Here is a 17,704-nt window from a genome sequence, read left to right as displayed (position 1 = left end):
TATAAATGGCACTAGACGTCAGGTACTAGGGGACCCCGACGTCTATAACGTCGGGGCCCTAACTAATATGACGTCTTTCTGATTTAAATATTCATATTTGCGGGGGCATTTAGACGTCCGTTAGAGGGGCCCCGACGTCTATAATATTATAACGTCGCGGCCCCTCTAACGGACGTTTAAGTGGCTGATAAAATAAACTCTTCAACTACCCTGTCAGCCCTTTAGACATCCGTTGTGGGGGGCCCCGACGTCTATAATATTAAAGACATCGGTGTCCCTCTAACAGACGTTTAAGTGGCTGAAAAAATAAACTATTCAACTACCCTGTCAGCCCTTTAGACGTCCGTTGTGGAGGGGGGGGCAACGTCTATAATATTATAGACGTCAGTGCCCCTCTAACGGACGTTTAAGTGGCTGAAAAAATAAACTCTTCAACTACCCTGTCAGCCCTTTAGGCGTCCGTTGTGGGGGCCCCGACGTCTATAATATTATAAACGTCGGGGCTCCCCACAACGGACGTTTAAGTGGTTGAAAAAATAAACTCTTCAACTACCTTGTCAGCCTTTAGGCATCTGTTGTGGGGCCCCCGACGTCTATAATATTATAAACGTCGGGCCCCCCCCCCCCCCCCCCCCCCCCCCACAATGGACGTTTAAGTGGCTGTAAAAATAAACTCTTCAACTACCCTGTCAGCCCTTTAGACGTTCCTTGTGGGGGGGCCCGACGTCTATAATATTATAGACGTCGGTGCCCCTCTAACGGACGTTTAAGTGGCTGAAAAAACTCTTCAACTACCTTGTCAACCCTTTAGGCGTCCGTTGTTGGGGCCCCGACGTCTATAATATTATAAATGTCGGGGCCCCCCCACAACGGACGTTTAAGTGGCTGAAAAAATAAACTCTTCAAATACCCTGTTAGCCTTTAGGCCCGACGTTTATAATATTTTCGTGGACGGACGTCTATTGGGTGACGTTAAAGGCCAATTCTGGACTAGTGATTAGATGCAAAATTTGGATTTGTGCAATAAAGGAGAATACCCATGTTAAATCAATTCAATCTGATTTGTCATCTTTACATTATTGATGTTGTTGATATTGTTGTTGACAATTGTGAGTATAGATGCATTGTTGTTTTATTGGGGATGGGTGAAGAGTCATAGCCCCTTATCTAACATGATTTGTTTAAAGAACTTAGCCAATAACATGATGAATATGTAAGATTAGTAGGAAGCTATGATCGACTAGAAGAACTAAGGAAACCTTTACTAGTCGACTCACAATCAGGGGTACATGTTGGTATACTTTACACTTTACTTATTATATCTTACCATTTTCTTCCATAACAATTTGTTTTATTAATTACAAGCTAATATGGAGAAGTGAATGACTATACCAGACACAGACTATGCTATTTCTAATCGATGTCATATCAGTCTATTTGTCATCAGTTCAAGATATTACGATATTTCCACTACGTACTAGACAACATTCTAATATAAGATAACATCAACTAATAACTATATGACGTGTTCATGATTCTCATTTTGTGCAGGTATAGTGATTATTATTTTGTATTGTTATAGAATAAGTTTCATTTACTAATTTTATCTTTAGAGGTTCACCCATAAGAATGTTGTTCTTTATCGATGGTGAATATCATATCGTTTACCCATTGTTACCCCGAGACTTGGGAATGAACATCGTTTTATGTCAATAAAATGTAAAGATTTACAGAGTTGATGGACGTCAATACCAGTTATGTAGACTTGCATCAAAACTGATATTTGTGTTAGGTAAACAAATTATATAAATGAAAATATTAAATACAAAGTTCTTTGGTTACAAACATTACTTTGAAGTTCAAAACATCACAAGGCATAATAAAAATGTTGATATTACATGTAAATCAACATAGGTCAAAACATCATTAAATAAACATGTTGCTAGCCAAATGTAGATGAATGTCTGCTACATACATTACGACCTCCTCTACTGTTGAGGCATGTTCTTTGGATGCCTCCCAAGCTAGTTCGGTCCCAAGCTAAAAAACCCTCACTCACATCACGACAATCAATCATCCTTTGTAAAATTGTCACAACACGTCAGATAATGCCCAACAATGACAACACCAATAAATTAATTAACCTTATTTCATAACATAAATACATAAACATTGTTTGGTTACATACCAATAAACCAAATTTTGACTCTAATCTCATGCTCACTGGAATGCCAATGAAGTCTTGGTACGAGACTTGATCAATCGTCTTCAGCAACACGAATAACATAAGGATGAGATACCCTTATGAACAACTTGGGGTCCCAAACACATGTAAATGGAAGGAGGCTGCGGTGAAATTGACCAACACATGCTTAGTGAAGCATAATCAACAATTATCAATGGTTATCATGTCAGCCTATGGAACAACATTTGACGACTGCGGGATAGGTTGTTGACACTCAAATTTCCTTAACACACGTTCGAATAGATGACAGTGTACACCATCAACTTTGATGAATGGAAAGAATATATATATATATATATATATATATATATATATATATATATATATATATATATATATTGCCATATGCGACGAGTAATTTGATGTGATCTATATAGGTTCCATATCATCCCATCATATGTCAAGGCATCTAATTATGCTTTGATCTCATGTAGGCTGGAACTCTTCCTCTCCATGACAAAACGTGCAGCGCGAGGTCTAGCCTCATCATAACTAGTAAGCAATTTTTTCCTTCCCATCCTAGAAAAATGCTCATATATTCAACTCTACAAAATCATAATCTCCAAGCTGCTTCTTAGACATATTGGCCACATGATTGTAGATATCTAAAGATAATGAAGTAGGATACACTGATGTATGTGACATTATCTTTTGCAAAAATTATGCACTCAACAAGATGCAACAAATAGGCCCATGCGACATACATCCGTTGTTAGTTCTCACAATAGTTAGTATATATGTCTCTCAACCAACTCAATCTTTCGTGAGGACCACAATATTGCTTGAGCTCAAATGTAGCCTTCAGGCGTTCCATTCCTAATAGGTCCATGAAATTTTTTAGTGTCACTTCAAAGTCTAAAGGTTCATTCGGACAAAATTGTCCCACCATAGGCAAATGTAGCAGCACAAATGCATCATTTAGTGTGATGATCATCTCACCAACAAACATGGAAAGTATTTATATCTCTATGTCATCTTTCAACAAACGCGAATATCAATCCCTTATCGGCATAATAATAAGAAATATCATATAGAGATAGTAAACCATAATTCAACACATAATTCTTGACAACAATATGATGTGGTCCAAATTTAATTAATTTTTTCATGGGAGACCAACTTTATCTCCCATCAATTCTACACTAACTCAACCTTTCTATAATCCATATGCAACGTGATCAACATAACTCGTCAACAAACAAATGTCGTGTAGACCTTTAGGATATCCAACCACTTCATCTTCTTAGTGAACAATATTCTTGTGTTGCTAATAACTTCCTCTTGTTGCTTAATAACATCTTTCTAAAAATGAAAACCAATTAATGTTGCAACTTCTCCAACTTCACTATCACAGCCTCTTCTATGGACAAATGTCATAAGCCTCCTTTTGGCTTCACTTTATGCAAAACACTCAACTTAGTATATAGAGCCCCTGTGTTGTTGCCATTTTTACAGAAACAAGTTCAAAATAAACATTAAAACCAGTATGCCTAACAAAATAACTAAATTTAAAGAAAATATAAAAATTAAATTTAAAAAAATCTAAAACACAATATATATTGAAATTTGATAGAATTTTTTATTTCGAAATCCATTCCATTGTGAAAATCAAAATTCAATACAATCCCCAAATTTGATACTTTTTTGACCGGATTTGAAATCGTATAATTTACAACTAAATTTCAAAATCTATTATTTTTCACAACCTCTAAATACTAATTTTCTAAATTTGTAACCGTAAATCTCCAAATTTGTTTCGTACCTAAGTCCACCTACATATTTCGACATCAACAACAAAACATTTACAAATTTCTATTATCTCAAATATATAAATTTAGTAAATATAATGTGTATTTGCTTGTTTGTTGTTCATGACACGACCTTGCTTTAAGGTGGGGTGTATGTGGAGAGGTAGTGTGTGGGGTGCACTATGTGGGGAGAGAGATGTGTGAGTGCTGATTTAAAGAAAGTTTGTACTGCGGTGCCTAGGGTGCAAGGGGTGAGGGAGTGATGAAGGCAGTGCAAAGAGTGAGGGGGTGAAGGAGGACTTGCGCGACACCTATGATTAGCATGAAAGTATGTGAAAAATGGGTGAATAAGAACGAATAATGATACTTTGACAACATTTTTTTGATAACATTTTAACATCATCTACGTGTCATTTTATGATTGGTCCAAAATTACTCCACCATCAATAATAATAATAATCATAAACACTAACATAGACCAATCACATAATGACACGCAGATGATGTTAAAATGTTGTCAGAAAAATGTTGTCAAAATATCTTTATCCAGTAAGAAAATACAAGGAGAGAGATTTTTTTTTGTCCTAATAAAAAAGGGATTTAGAAAAATTGGATGTGTAGGAAGAGAAATTGGAGATGAAGGAAAGCCCCTTGGGAAGTGAGAATGATAATATTTTGGATTTTTAAAAGATTATTTTAAACTTCAGAGAGATAGTCCAGGAAGAACATATATGTTTTTTTGTTACCAAGAACATGTTCTGTTTGCAGAGTCTACCAGGGACCCACTTGAGCATCATAAAATTGTTTCAAATTATGCCCTTTGCCGGCATCATTGATTATGCATCTAATACCAGTATGGTTGCATCATCATGGTTTGGTACAATATTTAATAACTATATCGTGCTTGGCCTACATGTATATGCACCACATAACCTACGATTCAGATTCATTGTTTCTATGTTGAGGATCTAACATCTGAAAGTCACTGAAATGAGTATTTTATGATCACATCATACTATGTAAAGAAAGAGAGAGAAAGAACAATACAGAAACTTAACGCAGAAAATTATACAAGGACAGTAGCAAATGGCAGAGCCGAAAATTTAATATGAAATTGAAAACGATGGTTACGCCGGAGTTACAACAGATATAGCTTAAAAAGCTTGGATAATTACACCATAAAATGCTTCGCTTTTATGGTGTGGCTAAACATGCTGCTACGATCAAAAGTGTAATCTTACAAAGATTTACATTTTGACTAATTTCTGTGTCCTCCGTTGGATTAGAATTTACTAAGAAATGCCAATTATTAATAAAAAGGTCTGATCTGGGAAGAAACTTTTAATACAACAGCTATCCAAAACTCTTGGATTGTACAACGACTATGAATAAACCAAAAACTAAATACCTAAATTTATAAAAAAACGAGTCCATCTAGGACTATTAATGAAGTGAAACACAACATAAATCACACAGTGTACATGTTATCACGTAAACGATGATACAAAAGATCAGAGGATCCATGCATATCCCAACATACAAAGATACAATGGGAATGACCTTTCATTCCCGATATTCCCGCGCCCAGAAACACCAAATGCTTTGCTGAACAAGATTGTGTGAACTTCACAACAAAACCCCAAGGGTGCTTCCCCTTTTTGGTGAGCATCCCTAAGAATAAATAGTTAAGAATTAATCCTCAAATCTGAATGATGAAATAAGGTATCTTCATTAGTTGACTAGACGTCAACACTACGAAGAATGAATGAAATGGATAAGTCAGCAGGTCAAGTGATTTCTGTCAATTCAAAAGGTAGTGCTACTCTCACTTGCAGACAGTGAGGGGCCTTCAGACTTCACCAGAGTTGATCCTTTGCTACTAATGTCAAGGCCCTGGAAACGACCAAGCTGGTCATTTTGCAATATTTCTGATAGTGTATGAGAACTAGTTTGATGCAGTTGATGAGTTGGCATTGTTGATGGGGAGTGACCAAATGATGACAACTGGATGTTCTGGTGACCAGAAGGACCTGATTGTGACAGGATTGGACTGAAAGTTGATCCCGTAAACGGCATATGGTGCATTCCCAAATTAAAGGATTCAGTGTGGCTCATCATCTCACCAGTAGCAACTTTAAGTCTCTCAACTTCCTTTTTCAATGCTTCATTAAGAGCTACAACATATCAGAAACTAATTTCAGTACAATTAGCTGATCTTAATAACACACTTCTAAAAGTTACATTAAAAAGATTAGTAAAGTACGTGGTTTTTATGTATATTAAGAATATAATGATGGTTACCATCACGAAGCTGTGCTTGCTGCTCCATGGCTTGCAGACGGAGCTTAAGCTCGGTATTTTCAGTACTCAGGCCTGTTGTGTCCCTCTATAAAGAATCATTAAGTATTTGAGTAATTTCTATTTGGCCACAATTGGTTTGTATACGCATACAAAATAAGTCATCCCAGTAAATCCTCAAAAACAACGCATCATTACATTACCCACAAATCACATTATGTAAAATTCTATACAATTCTAGATTCCACATAAAAGGAGGAATTCCAGAAGAGAAATACAAACGCAACAATGACATCTACGGGTTAAGCAAATATTTGAAGGTAACAAGAACAGACACAAATTATAAAAATATAATCCTATGCGGCATACAGAAGACAACTTGATTAGTATACTAAATTTAAGTTGAAGCAAATTTTACAATACTTCTGGAATAAATGTAAATGTGTCATGATACAGTTGAAATTGCACCAAGCAGCATCACGAAATCCCTTAACAAATCAGAGTCTACTCCGTAAAAGGGAACGTCTAAAAGCACTTTAAATTTTAGACACGCACAAACCTGGTATAATGTCAACTGAGCAGAAAGGGTTGTGGCTTCGGTCTGAAGTGTTTGAACCTTGCGCTCGAGTTCTTGTATATAGCGAGCTTTTCTCTCTTTAGATCGAGCAGCGGATTGCCGATTTGCAAGTATTCTATTCACAAAAACAATAAAATAATGAGAATAATAATATACAGAATCAAATTCAAAGCAATCACTTAATAAAACAAGTGAGCACTAGTTTTAACATAAACCCTTCGCTCCCGGCATTTAAATGATTCTTCATGGTCTGTAACAAGGTTTTAAAAATGCATTCACATCCTCAATTTCAGCCACTACAACAATTCTGTTTACCAAATTATGACCGTAACTTTTGCCACAACAAGGTTCTTTTACACACTCCAACCAAGTGGCAAAGCAATTTAAGGCTACATATGCCTGACTTTTCTAGCAAATGACATGGATTGCAGTGAAACAATGACGACAACTGCAATTAAAAACCCTGGCCTCTAATTATTCATAAATTAAAACTTATCAATTCACACAGCATCATCGAAATATCACAACAGAGAGGTCGAGCAGTTTCGGCCTTCAGCAACAAGCCTCAATTTAACTTCATAAACCAATTAAATTTGAAACGGGAAAATCAACAAAAGTAAAACCTCAAACAGATAAGACCCTATTGTTTACTAATTCACACGTCACATCGAAGTCTAATCATTAGAACCCAAAAAAGAAGCATTTCTGAGATCGAAGTTGAGAACCTCTTAGCACGCTTGGGATCAACTGTCCATAGCTCAGCTAACTTATCAGGAGGCATAGCCTTCTTAGCTTCCATAATTTCGGCAAAAGATGAAGAGCCATCGACGGAATTACTGTGCCGATGCCGCGCCCTCGCCGGACTTTTCTCCCGTTCTCCGGTCGGATCCGCTCCGTTTCCCGCACCGCCCGACCCGTTTGCACCTCCCAGCTTGTCCACGTCAATGTACGTCGAGAACAAGTCGTCCTCGGATCCGATCTCCTCCATACTCGCCGTAGATGACCCGCCGGCAAACGGATCCGACGGCGACAGGTCCATCATGTCGTCCGGAAGCCGGAAACTCACCTCCGAGTGAGCTCGCCGGTGGTGAGCCCCGCCGGAGCGTGCGAAAATCGAGGACGAGGAGGCGCCGGCGGCGGGGACCGCTGTTGACGGCGGCGGTCGTGGTAGCTGAGATGCAGCATTGGCATTGTGAGGATTGGGATTGGAATTGGAATTAGGGTTTGAAGATGGATCTTGCATCTGTTCCCAAAAGCTAATAGTTTTGTCACCCAACAGAATTGAACTCTCTTCCTTCTTTCTCTCCAGTTCTAACATTTCCGATAGACACGAGTAAATAAAAACTATATATTTAAATAATAAGAGTAATAATAAATATATAATGTTAAGAGCTTTTTAATCAAATTAACTATAATGTATCCATATATTCGTTTTACGTTACTTTTACATTGTTATATGCTATTTTTATTTTTTTACATATTCTTTAGACTGAATGATATTATTAAACATAAACAAAAAAAAATCACCATTAAAATATTGAAGGGGAGTATTTATACTACATAACATTTTTTTCCCAGCTCATGATTATGAAAAATAAAATTGTAACAGTATACAATTAAGATTTGTGATACATGTATAAAAAAACATTATACTAAGCCATTCGAATAAAATGATGACTTTGACTTTGAAATAGTTTTTAATAATTGCATTAATTATGTATAATTATTATATTCAATCCAACTAGAATTATTCTAAAAAAGTCGTTCATCTGAATTTTAAGATAGGGCACTTTCAATATAATAATTAAACACATTCATAAACTAATTAATTTAGTTGAATTTTTAAAGAATATCATGAATGCATCAGATTAATTTTTTATTATTGATGGTTTTAAGTTATTATTATCATTATAAAGTATTTTATGAAAAGGATAAAAAAAATCCTGAAAAAGATGTATTCTATAATAAATAGCAAAGGGAGTAATTACTTTCAAATTATAAATAATGATTTTTGTGGAAGTTTTAATTAAACTCTTTCTATCATTGTTGAAGAAATAGAATATTATTATTTTACATTATAATTTTATAAAGTACCTTGTGATCCCCGCCTTGTACAATGGAAAGCTATTTGAATTAAATTATAGATATTTATATATATTATGGTATGTGTTGTTGAGGGCCCAAATGATATTTAATTCGTTGTTGCCCAAAAAGTCCTATTTAATTTGTATTATATAGAATTATATATATATATATATATATGTGTATATATATATATATATATATATAATTATAATTTATGCACATCATTTTCAAACATCACGTAACAGCACATGCACAATCATGTGACATGGTTGAAAAGGTCCAGTGATATGTCACTATACACTGTGTGAATTAATGTTTTGACCCTTTAAAAGGTGTTTTTAGACATATTTAAGTGTGTAGGTGAAGAAGTTAAAGTATGTAGAATAAAAAAATGTTTTGAAATGTTAATAGTTTTAACATTTAGGTTAAATTACTATTGTCTAATATTTATTTAATATATCCACGAAAACAACATGTATTAAAGTTAACTAATAAATTTAATATTATTATTTTGCATATCAATAAGCGCGGATATAACAGTATTGGTGGTTTTATTAAAAATAAAATACTACAGTTTTTTTTAGTATCAAAGGACATTATACATAGGTTTCAATAATTAAAGTTTTTTTTTGCTAAAACCATCATTTCTTTACAACCAATTTTTTTAAATTTTTTCTAATTTCACTTTAGCTTATCTTACTCGTTTTTTTTTTATCTTTTTAACAATTAAAAATTATAATTGTGATTCTTTTGTAAGGAATCTTATAAAACCATTTGATCAAATGTCAAATGGAATAACCCTTTTGTTTTTTTTTTTATGTTTTAAACCTTAGATTTGCAAATAGCTCTAAAATCATGAATGTGATTTAAGATTATTTTTTGTGATTTTTTTGTTGTTTTCTGATCTTAATAGTAGGTTTAGAATTCTAATCAGACTTTTGTTGTTTTTCTAAGGAATCGTGTGTGTCTGTGTGTTCTAGAAAATCCTTGTTTGGGAAGAAATGTATTTGGCTAAGGTGAGAAAAACTAATTTTAACTATTTCAGGTTAAATTTCATTTTTTTAATTATTGATTGTGTAATGAATTTCTGTTTTTGAACTTGGAATTGCATTGTTTCTTTAAATTGAATGGTTAAGTTGCATAAAATATGTTGACAATGAAATCTATTAAATTGGTATATTGGGATGACTTGAAATTTATGAAATTTGTTTATTTAGCCGAGAATTTGGGGGTTTCCTATGGTAAGAAAAATTCATATGTTTGTAGATTGGAATTTGTTGTGAGATGAGGTATAGATAATTATTGGCGGGAATGACTTGTTTTAATATGGTTTTTGAAGTGTTTAGGACTTGTGTAAAGCATGAGATGCATTATTGGTATGATTCGCATGGGTATTTTGCAGGTTTGGTTATATGTAGACCAATTTGACACTAGTAATCAATTATGTAACACCCTAATATTTTAAAGGGTATTACTGATAGTAGAGACTAAATTAATTTGATATCTTCTATAAACAATCAAACTTTATTTCAATTCTTCCAAAGTACAATACCAAACTTACAAACTTCAAACAATATAGTCTTCACCACTTAACATAAATTAAAAATTTCAACTTATAAGTTTTACACAACATAATTTTTCCAATACAAATCTATTCTTTTTACAAAATATCCCTGAAAGTTTTTCCCCGCATCTCTCTCATCTCTAAGCTTTTTCAACCGCATCTGCAACATTATCTATTCACATATAACATGAGTTATATGATCATAGCACAAACAAATAAGGGTAAGCCAACCATATCATATAAATCATTAAATTTATAATAAAAATATTTCAATCATGTATTTCTGCAATTGATAAAATATCATTATCCCGATGTCATTAATTCATCATTATCAAAATCATCTTCCTCATTTTCATAAACCTTACAATTGTACCATGCTTACTCACGAAGCCTTATGGTCAGACCGCTCTCTGCCTGCTTCCTTAAGCCGCACCTGTATACTATGTCTTACTTTCTGAAGTCTTATGGTCAGACCTCTCTCTGCCTGCTTCTATAAAACTTATGAACCATATATTTATGTCAAAGCCTTATGGTCAGACCACTTTCTGCCTGCTTTCATAAACCTCAGGTGTTACTTTGCTCATATCAAGCTCTCATGGTATAAACCGATCATACTACTCCCCGTAGTAAACATCATTTCATAAGCAATGATTTCTTATATCCACTCACATATTTCATCAAATCAACATTTCATACCCTCTTATCCACTCCAACATTTCATCAAATCAATAATTCCTAACCTGTTATCCACATAACTCAATCATGTTCATTCTCTAATAATAATTTGACAATAACCTATTTTGGTGTCAATAAATTAAACATATTGCCAGATATCATACTTCATATTATAAACTCATTTTGACCATGACGAGTATAACTCAACATATTTTCATCAATCAAAGATCATAGATCAACCAAAACACTTCAACATATCTTAGCAACTACATATTAAAGTCTGAGCTCAATGTAACGATAAATGAAATATATATGAAGTTTTTTACCATGATAACTTTATGCATCTACAATCAACTTGTTTTATTTTATTTTCATCCTAGTAGAAATCTTTCTTTACCCCAATTGGTCACCGGAGAGGACCCAGATGTCTGAACGCATCAAACTCACCTTCGACGCCAGCACATATGACTAGTCACAACTGACTGGACCAGGCCAGGGCTGCTCTATGATCAGGGATGTGCCAACTCAGGTTTTTAAGGTTCCTCTATCCTACCAACAAAGGGAGGCCCTCAATAATTAACAATTTATTTATTTAAATTATCTACCTTGTTCTATTATGCTATAAATCTAAAATGCCTAATTTTAATATTTTTACTTCATCTCTCAACAACCTCAAACAGTATCTGTACATCTATTTAATACCCATATACAAGCTATTACAGAACCCTTACTCCAGACCTTCCAACAAGATCAATTTCAGCCAACAAACTCATTCAAAACAGATTAAATTCATCACATCACAACATGTACAATTTAACAATTTCAGTTATAACACCCAATATAATAAAAGTCATAAAACAGTTTCACAAGAGAACACCAGTTCAACATTCGTATGTATATAAATTCATTCAAAAATAATTAGTTGCCCTTACCATCAAAATAATATTAATATAAAAATTCAGGGGAAACAAGAAGTTGAATCTGGCAGAGCCGGTTAGACAACTTCTCATCCTTCCAGAAAGATGCAATAAAGAATAGATAAAACAATAAAATTTCTGGGGAAACAAGAAGTTGAATCTGGTAGAGCCGGTTAGACAACTTCTCATCCTTCCAAAAATACAATATAAATAAGAAATAACAGGTATGGGGAAACAAGAAGTTGAATCTGGCAGAGCCGGTTAGACAACTTCTCGTCCTTCCAAAAATACAATATAAAGATATAAGAAACAACAAAAGCTTTGGGGAAACAAGAAGTTGAATTTGGCAGAGCCGGTTAGACAACTTCTCGTCCTTCCAAAAATACAAAAGAAACAATTAAATGTTCTCATTCAAAATTCAAGACCATACAGAAACAAAATACTCTATATTCAAGATTTAGGATTAGATAAAAGCAAAGTATAAGAATGGCTTCCCTTACCTCTATTACAGACTTAATCTCCTCGCTCTCTGAAAACTTCCAGAATATCCCCTTGCAATTAGAAATTCTTCCAACTCTCTTCTCTCAAAAATTTTCTAAGTTCTTTGGTGTAAATTTTCAGCCTCCCCCCTTGGCTATTTATAGCAAAAAAATTTACTATTCATTTTTTACTATTCATTTTAACTATTCATTTTTTTATTCATTTTACTATTACAAAAATAATTTTTTTATTTGCAATTTGAAGAATTCTGATCTCAAAGCTACGTGGAACACTTATCCTTTCCAAAAATATTTTTTTTACTTTTCACTTTTTACTATTCACAATTTACTATTCACTTTTTTTTTCTTTTTTTTTATCTGGTATCTAACTTACAAATATTTTCAAGGATCTTACAAATTACATCTCGTTGGTCATCAATTATTAGTTGCAAAATCGTGCTATTTGCATAAATATGGCTCTAGGAATGTTGGTAAATGATTACCAATTACAAAACTAGGTTTTTCTATTTTGAGTCATTTTAAGAAAGTTGAAATTTCTGCTTCGTTAACCATTATATCAAGTTGAAATTTTGACAATTGATCTTAGAAAAATGATTATTCATTTTGACTAGTGGGATCGTTGATATGAGGTCCATAGTTAGACCAGTTAATTTGTCATGATTGCACTATATTTTAGGTTTCTATTTTGTAAAAGGTATTTCTATTTGCTAAGTTAGTAATTTCTTATATATCGTTGTGATCTTGTGTTGATCTTAATATAAAAAGTATGTGTTTTGGGAATGATAAATAAGTGTGATGTGAAAAGTAAGACATGTCAATGTGATGAAATAATTTTATTTATATATTGTGGTTGTGTTATAAAAATATGAATAAGGAGGAAATGATTGAGGAGTATTAAAAATATGAAAATTTTCAAAGAGGTTATATCATTATTGTATGAGAGGAATGTAATGAACTGTTTCAAGAGATTTTATCAGGTCTCAGGAATGTTGTATGTGGATTGAATGTTGTGTTTGAATTGTATGGTCATATAATTCCTAAAGAATACGGGTATGACATGTAAGTCTAGTGTTTTGCATTTATTAGGGACACTCTTTGAAAGTTATCCTTATACTCTACTAGACTCTCAGACTCATATAGAGGAAGAGGTCTAAGAGGTCTAAGAGGTGAAGAGGGAAGGAGATTCTTATAGCTAGTCTTAGGGTTGTTAACTTCATTTCCTTTAGGCTATAAGTTAGCTCGCTTTGTCACGAGAGAGGGGGAACATGTATCATTACTAGAATTGTAATGCTAAGAAATTCATTATTTTTACATGACAACACAAAGCTTCTAGAGTAGTGAGTGCATAAATTTAGGTATCAAGTCTAGTATTATATTTTGCTTAGGTATCTAAGAATGACATGATGACTGAATCATTAAATGCTTTGTTTTGAATTGGTTGAGATTTTAAGTTATAAATTGTTTATGTATGTTTATGTTAGCATTAGCTTACCCTTTTTTTGTTTGTGGTTATGTGTTTTCTCTTCCTTTGCGACGATCATCATTTTGACATGAATACAAAATGTTTCAAGAGCTAGTCGTGGTAGCCAATAAGAGTGAATACGCTTTAGAGTAGTGTTTGTTTCCTAAGTTTGATAGATGTACATAACATAGAATATTTAGTATAATTCATAGTTTGATGACTTTTTATGTAAAAAATGAAGACATTCATAGAAGGTTTTTTAAGGAACTTAATTATGAAAGACTATAACTATTACTATTATTTTATATTTGTATATGTCTAAATATAATCTTTATAGCCAAGTTTATTTTATGCTCAATCATGTAAAGACATGAAATAGTAGTAATGTCTATTTTCTTGGGGTATTAAAATAAGTAATCAATATTATTATGATTTATATGACACTTATTTAGACATTTATTATATTTAATTAGTATTTTACATTTAAAAGTATAAAAGTAATATTTTTTTAATTTCAATTTGTACCTTTTTAAGCATCTTAAAAGAATTGACATATTTTAGGTAACATGAGAATGTGGAGAATGAAGTGGTGTTCATTACAAAAGTTTTATTGTTGAATTATCTTGTCTCAAAAAATGTCAACCAAATATGTTATATGATTAATGATAAAAAAGAGTTTTTAAAATTTATCATCAAGTTAATATAAATTAATTAATATTTAGAATGCATCTCATTATCAATAGGTCTCTCTCACATGGTTTAATTTCATTGTTACTAGAAAAAGAAGAGTAGTCTCTTGAAGAAAAGGGGGAGAGAAGTGTTCATTCTCTGCCTCACCACTTGACTTTAAGGTCATGATTCTCTTGGTTGTACTATTCAAAGCAATGTTCTCATATCTTAAAACATTTTATAGAACTTGACCTTGGAGAAGTGGAATGGTGGAGGGTGATCTCTAGGTGAATTACCCTGAAAGGTGGCTCTTTGTGAGACTTTGAAGGGGACTTGTCATGTTTTCCTTTTTCATTTCTCTACAAATAAAGACTATTTTAGTCATTATATGAGCGACTCCTCTTTGCCCCATCTTTTCTTTTCAATTGAGTTTCAGTTCTTAGGGTAAGGTGTAAATCAATTTCAATTATAGAATAAGCATACAATTATACCCGGTCTTGAATGTCTCTCCTTAAGCCATTGACAAATCTAGCTACCTTTTCTTCATTAGATTCATCTATTCTAACCCTAAGCATTAAGGATTCTAGCTCTTTGAAATAGTCATTCACATACATTTGACATTTTTGAAACCTTTGTAGCTTCAAAAGGAGTTCTCTCCTATAGTTGGAAGGAACAAATCTAGCACGCATAAGAAATTTAATGTTGCTTTAAGGAGTTGCGACTGACCCTTGGTAATTGTCCATAAAACTTTTATGCCACCAAATCAAGGCATATCCTTCACACTCCACTACCACTAAGTCTACTTGTTCTTGATCTCCTTGGTTTACATTAAATATTAAATATTTGGTCAATGTTGACCTCTAGTGTCAAATACTAGCAAGTGAATTGGATCAATTGTTATAAACAAGTGTTGTATCCACATGGGTATGTTCATATTTATCAATAACCTTGAATTAATCTAGATTTGGAATAAAACAGTACTTTAGTAGTTTAATATTGATCCACACAATTAAAATTTAATTAGATAAACTAATGAGAATGAGCGTGTTGGGATTGAGTTTCATTACTTTGTTTCTACTTTACCATTACTAATTTATTGAGTATCAAATCATTATTCAGTGTTCCTAGAAGTACTAAGTTACTTCTAAAGCAATTCTTTCACTTTAGAACCTAAGGAGTTTATACTCAGTGTAATTCCCCCACTCCTGATTGAATGAATCTTTGCATTAAGAATGAGACTTTATATTCATAGCACCTAATAATAGTAGATGATGTGATTGGATCTTAACTTAGAGTAGTTTCCAACTCAATCCAAGTTGATATAATGGATGAGTGATTTATCCAAGCATTAAACATGAATCAAATCAATAACATCTTTATAAACCATTTAAATAAATAGAAATTAGTACCAGTACAGAGAATCCAAAGTAGTTACATTCAATCCTAACACAAGAGAATTTAGTTACTCATGATGGATCTAACAATAAAAACTACGAGCTTTTGTTCCTCCTTCATGTCTCTTACAAAGGAGTTTAATATTTAGAAGAGAAGTGTTCTAACAAAGTTCTAAAAAGAAGTTAAAATTTGGATGCAAATAAAAAAGCATTACTTTGTTTTTATAAACTTCTATTGATTGGCTTCAATTCTAATCATGGAGATAAAAATTTGGGGTTTTCTTCTATTGTAGGTTTTCTTCTATTGTAGGTTTTCTTCTAGCTCATACCTCTTTTGTAATGGTCAATAGTGGAGATTTCCTTTTAAGGTGGGTTTCCTCCATGGTTCAGCTCCCAAATGTGGTGCTGAAGGTTTCTTTGTTGTGAAGTTTTCGTCACGTGGCTTAAGCTCTAACATTGTTGCTCAACTACTCCGTTGTAAGGCCAATTTTGAATTTTGATCTAATTGCCTTTTAACTAAGGATGACAACTAAACTCATCCATGTGGATATTGTCTGAACCCATCCCTTTTTGATGGGGAATCCCCACATTGATTGAGTACAGGTATATGGGTAATTGTTTGACGTACATCTCCAAGATACTTTTTCTCAAATCAAAACTTTTGTGCAATTATGTTCAAATGATATATGTAAATTAAATATTTTTACTTCACATATTTGAATATTTCTATTCCTTTTTAATATTTGTATTTATTATTTTTTTTTCACATGAGAATATTTGAATATTTAACTCTCATATAAGTAATTTAAGTGTTAAATAGCATAAACCTTTTACTTACTAAGTAATATAAAAAATTTATCTTCTTTTATTCTCCTATACTTAATTTTTGTTTCATTTGAATAAATCTTCAAAAAGTGTTGTAATTCACCCAAAATACATTATATTTCCATATATATGATTCTTCATACCTCATTATGCAATTCCTAACTAAAAGAGTGTTATTTTACTAAAAGTTAAGTCCATTACATGCAATTCAAATGTTAAAAACATATAAAATCAAGTAAAATAGACACTTATTTTAGTCAACTTTTGCTTCCCACTTTAAATACACATCTAGATCATTATTCCATAAAACTTAGGGATCTTGATGTTTAAGGTTGGTTTCTTTAAAGGTGTGTTCTACTTCCATAGTATCGTCAATCTCCTTGGGAGTTATTTGGTCAATGTGAGGTCCTTCTTTTTGCTTCTCTTGCTTCTTTCTCAGCTTCATCACCAATATTTGAATTTTCTCCCTCAAGTGTCTTTCACTTCCCTTTATTGACAATTCAATTTCTTTGAGAAGCTCAACTACAAATGAATCTTGGTTGAGTTAAGTCATCAAAGGCTTTCCAACCTTGGGTGTGGAGGTGTTGGATGAAGGTTTTGACGTTTTATACCTACACACAAAAACCAAGACCAACAAGAAGTTAGAAACGAGGTTAAGGTTAACAAAAACAAGTAAACTCTCGTAGTGTTTGGCTAGCTCACCAAATTTCAAGCCTTTATTTAAAAAAACCCATAAGACCAAATA

The 17,704-nt window shown here is 33.0% G+C and overlaps 1 protein-coding gene across 1 annotated transcript; it reads right to left on the bottom strand.

Annotated features, from left to right (window-relative positions):
• Window positions 1–5,322: 5,322 nt before the first annotated feature.
• LOC108337151 (transcription factor RF2b) lies at window positions 5,323–8,206 on the bottom strand. The gene is made up of 4 exons (XM_017573611.2): window positions 7,594–8,206; window positions 6,851–6,983; window positions 6,295–6,379; window positions 5,323–6,167 (listed from the first exon to the last, which is right to left on the bottom strand). The coding sequence occupies exons 1-4, from the start codon at window positions 8,184–8,186 to the stop codon at window positions 5,800–5,802; spliced, it is 1,179 nt and encodes a 392-aa protein (XP_017429100.1). The 5' UTR covers window positions 8,187–8,206; the 3' UTR covers window positions 5,323–5,799.
• Between the last annotated feature and the right edge of the window lie 9,498 nt (window positions 8,207–17,704).

Source organism: Vigna angularis, chromosome 7, assembly GCF_016808095.1.
Source record: "Vigna angularis cultivar LongXiaoDou No.4 chromosome 7, ASM1680809v1, whole genome shotgun sequence".
In the NCBI taxonomy this organism is placed as follows: Eukaryota; Viridiplantae; Streptophyta; class Magnoliopsida; order Fabales; family Fabaceae; genus Vigna; species Vigna angularis.
Note: the sequence above shows the minus strand (reverse complement) of the source record. Positions and strands in the feature narration are given on the sequence as shown.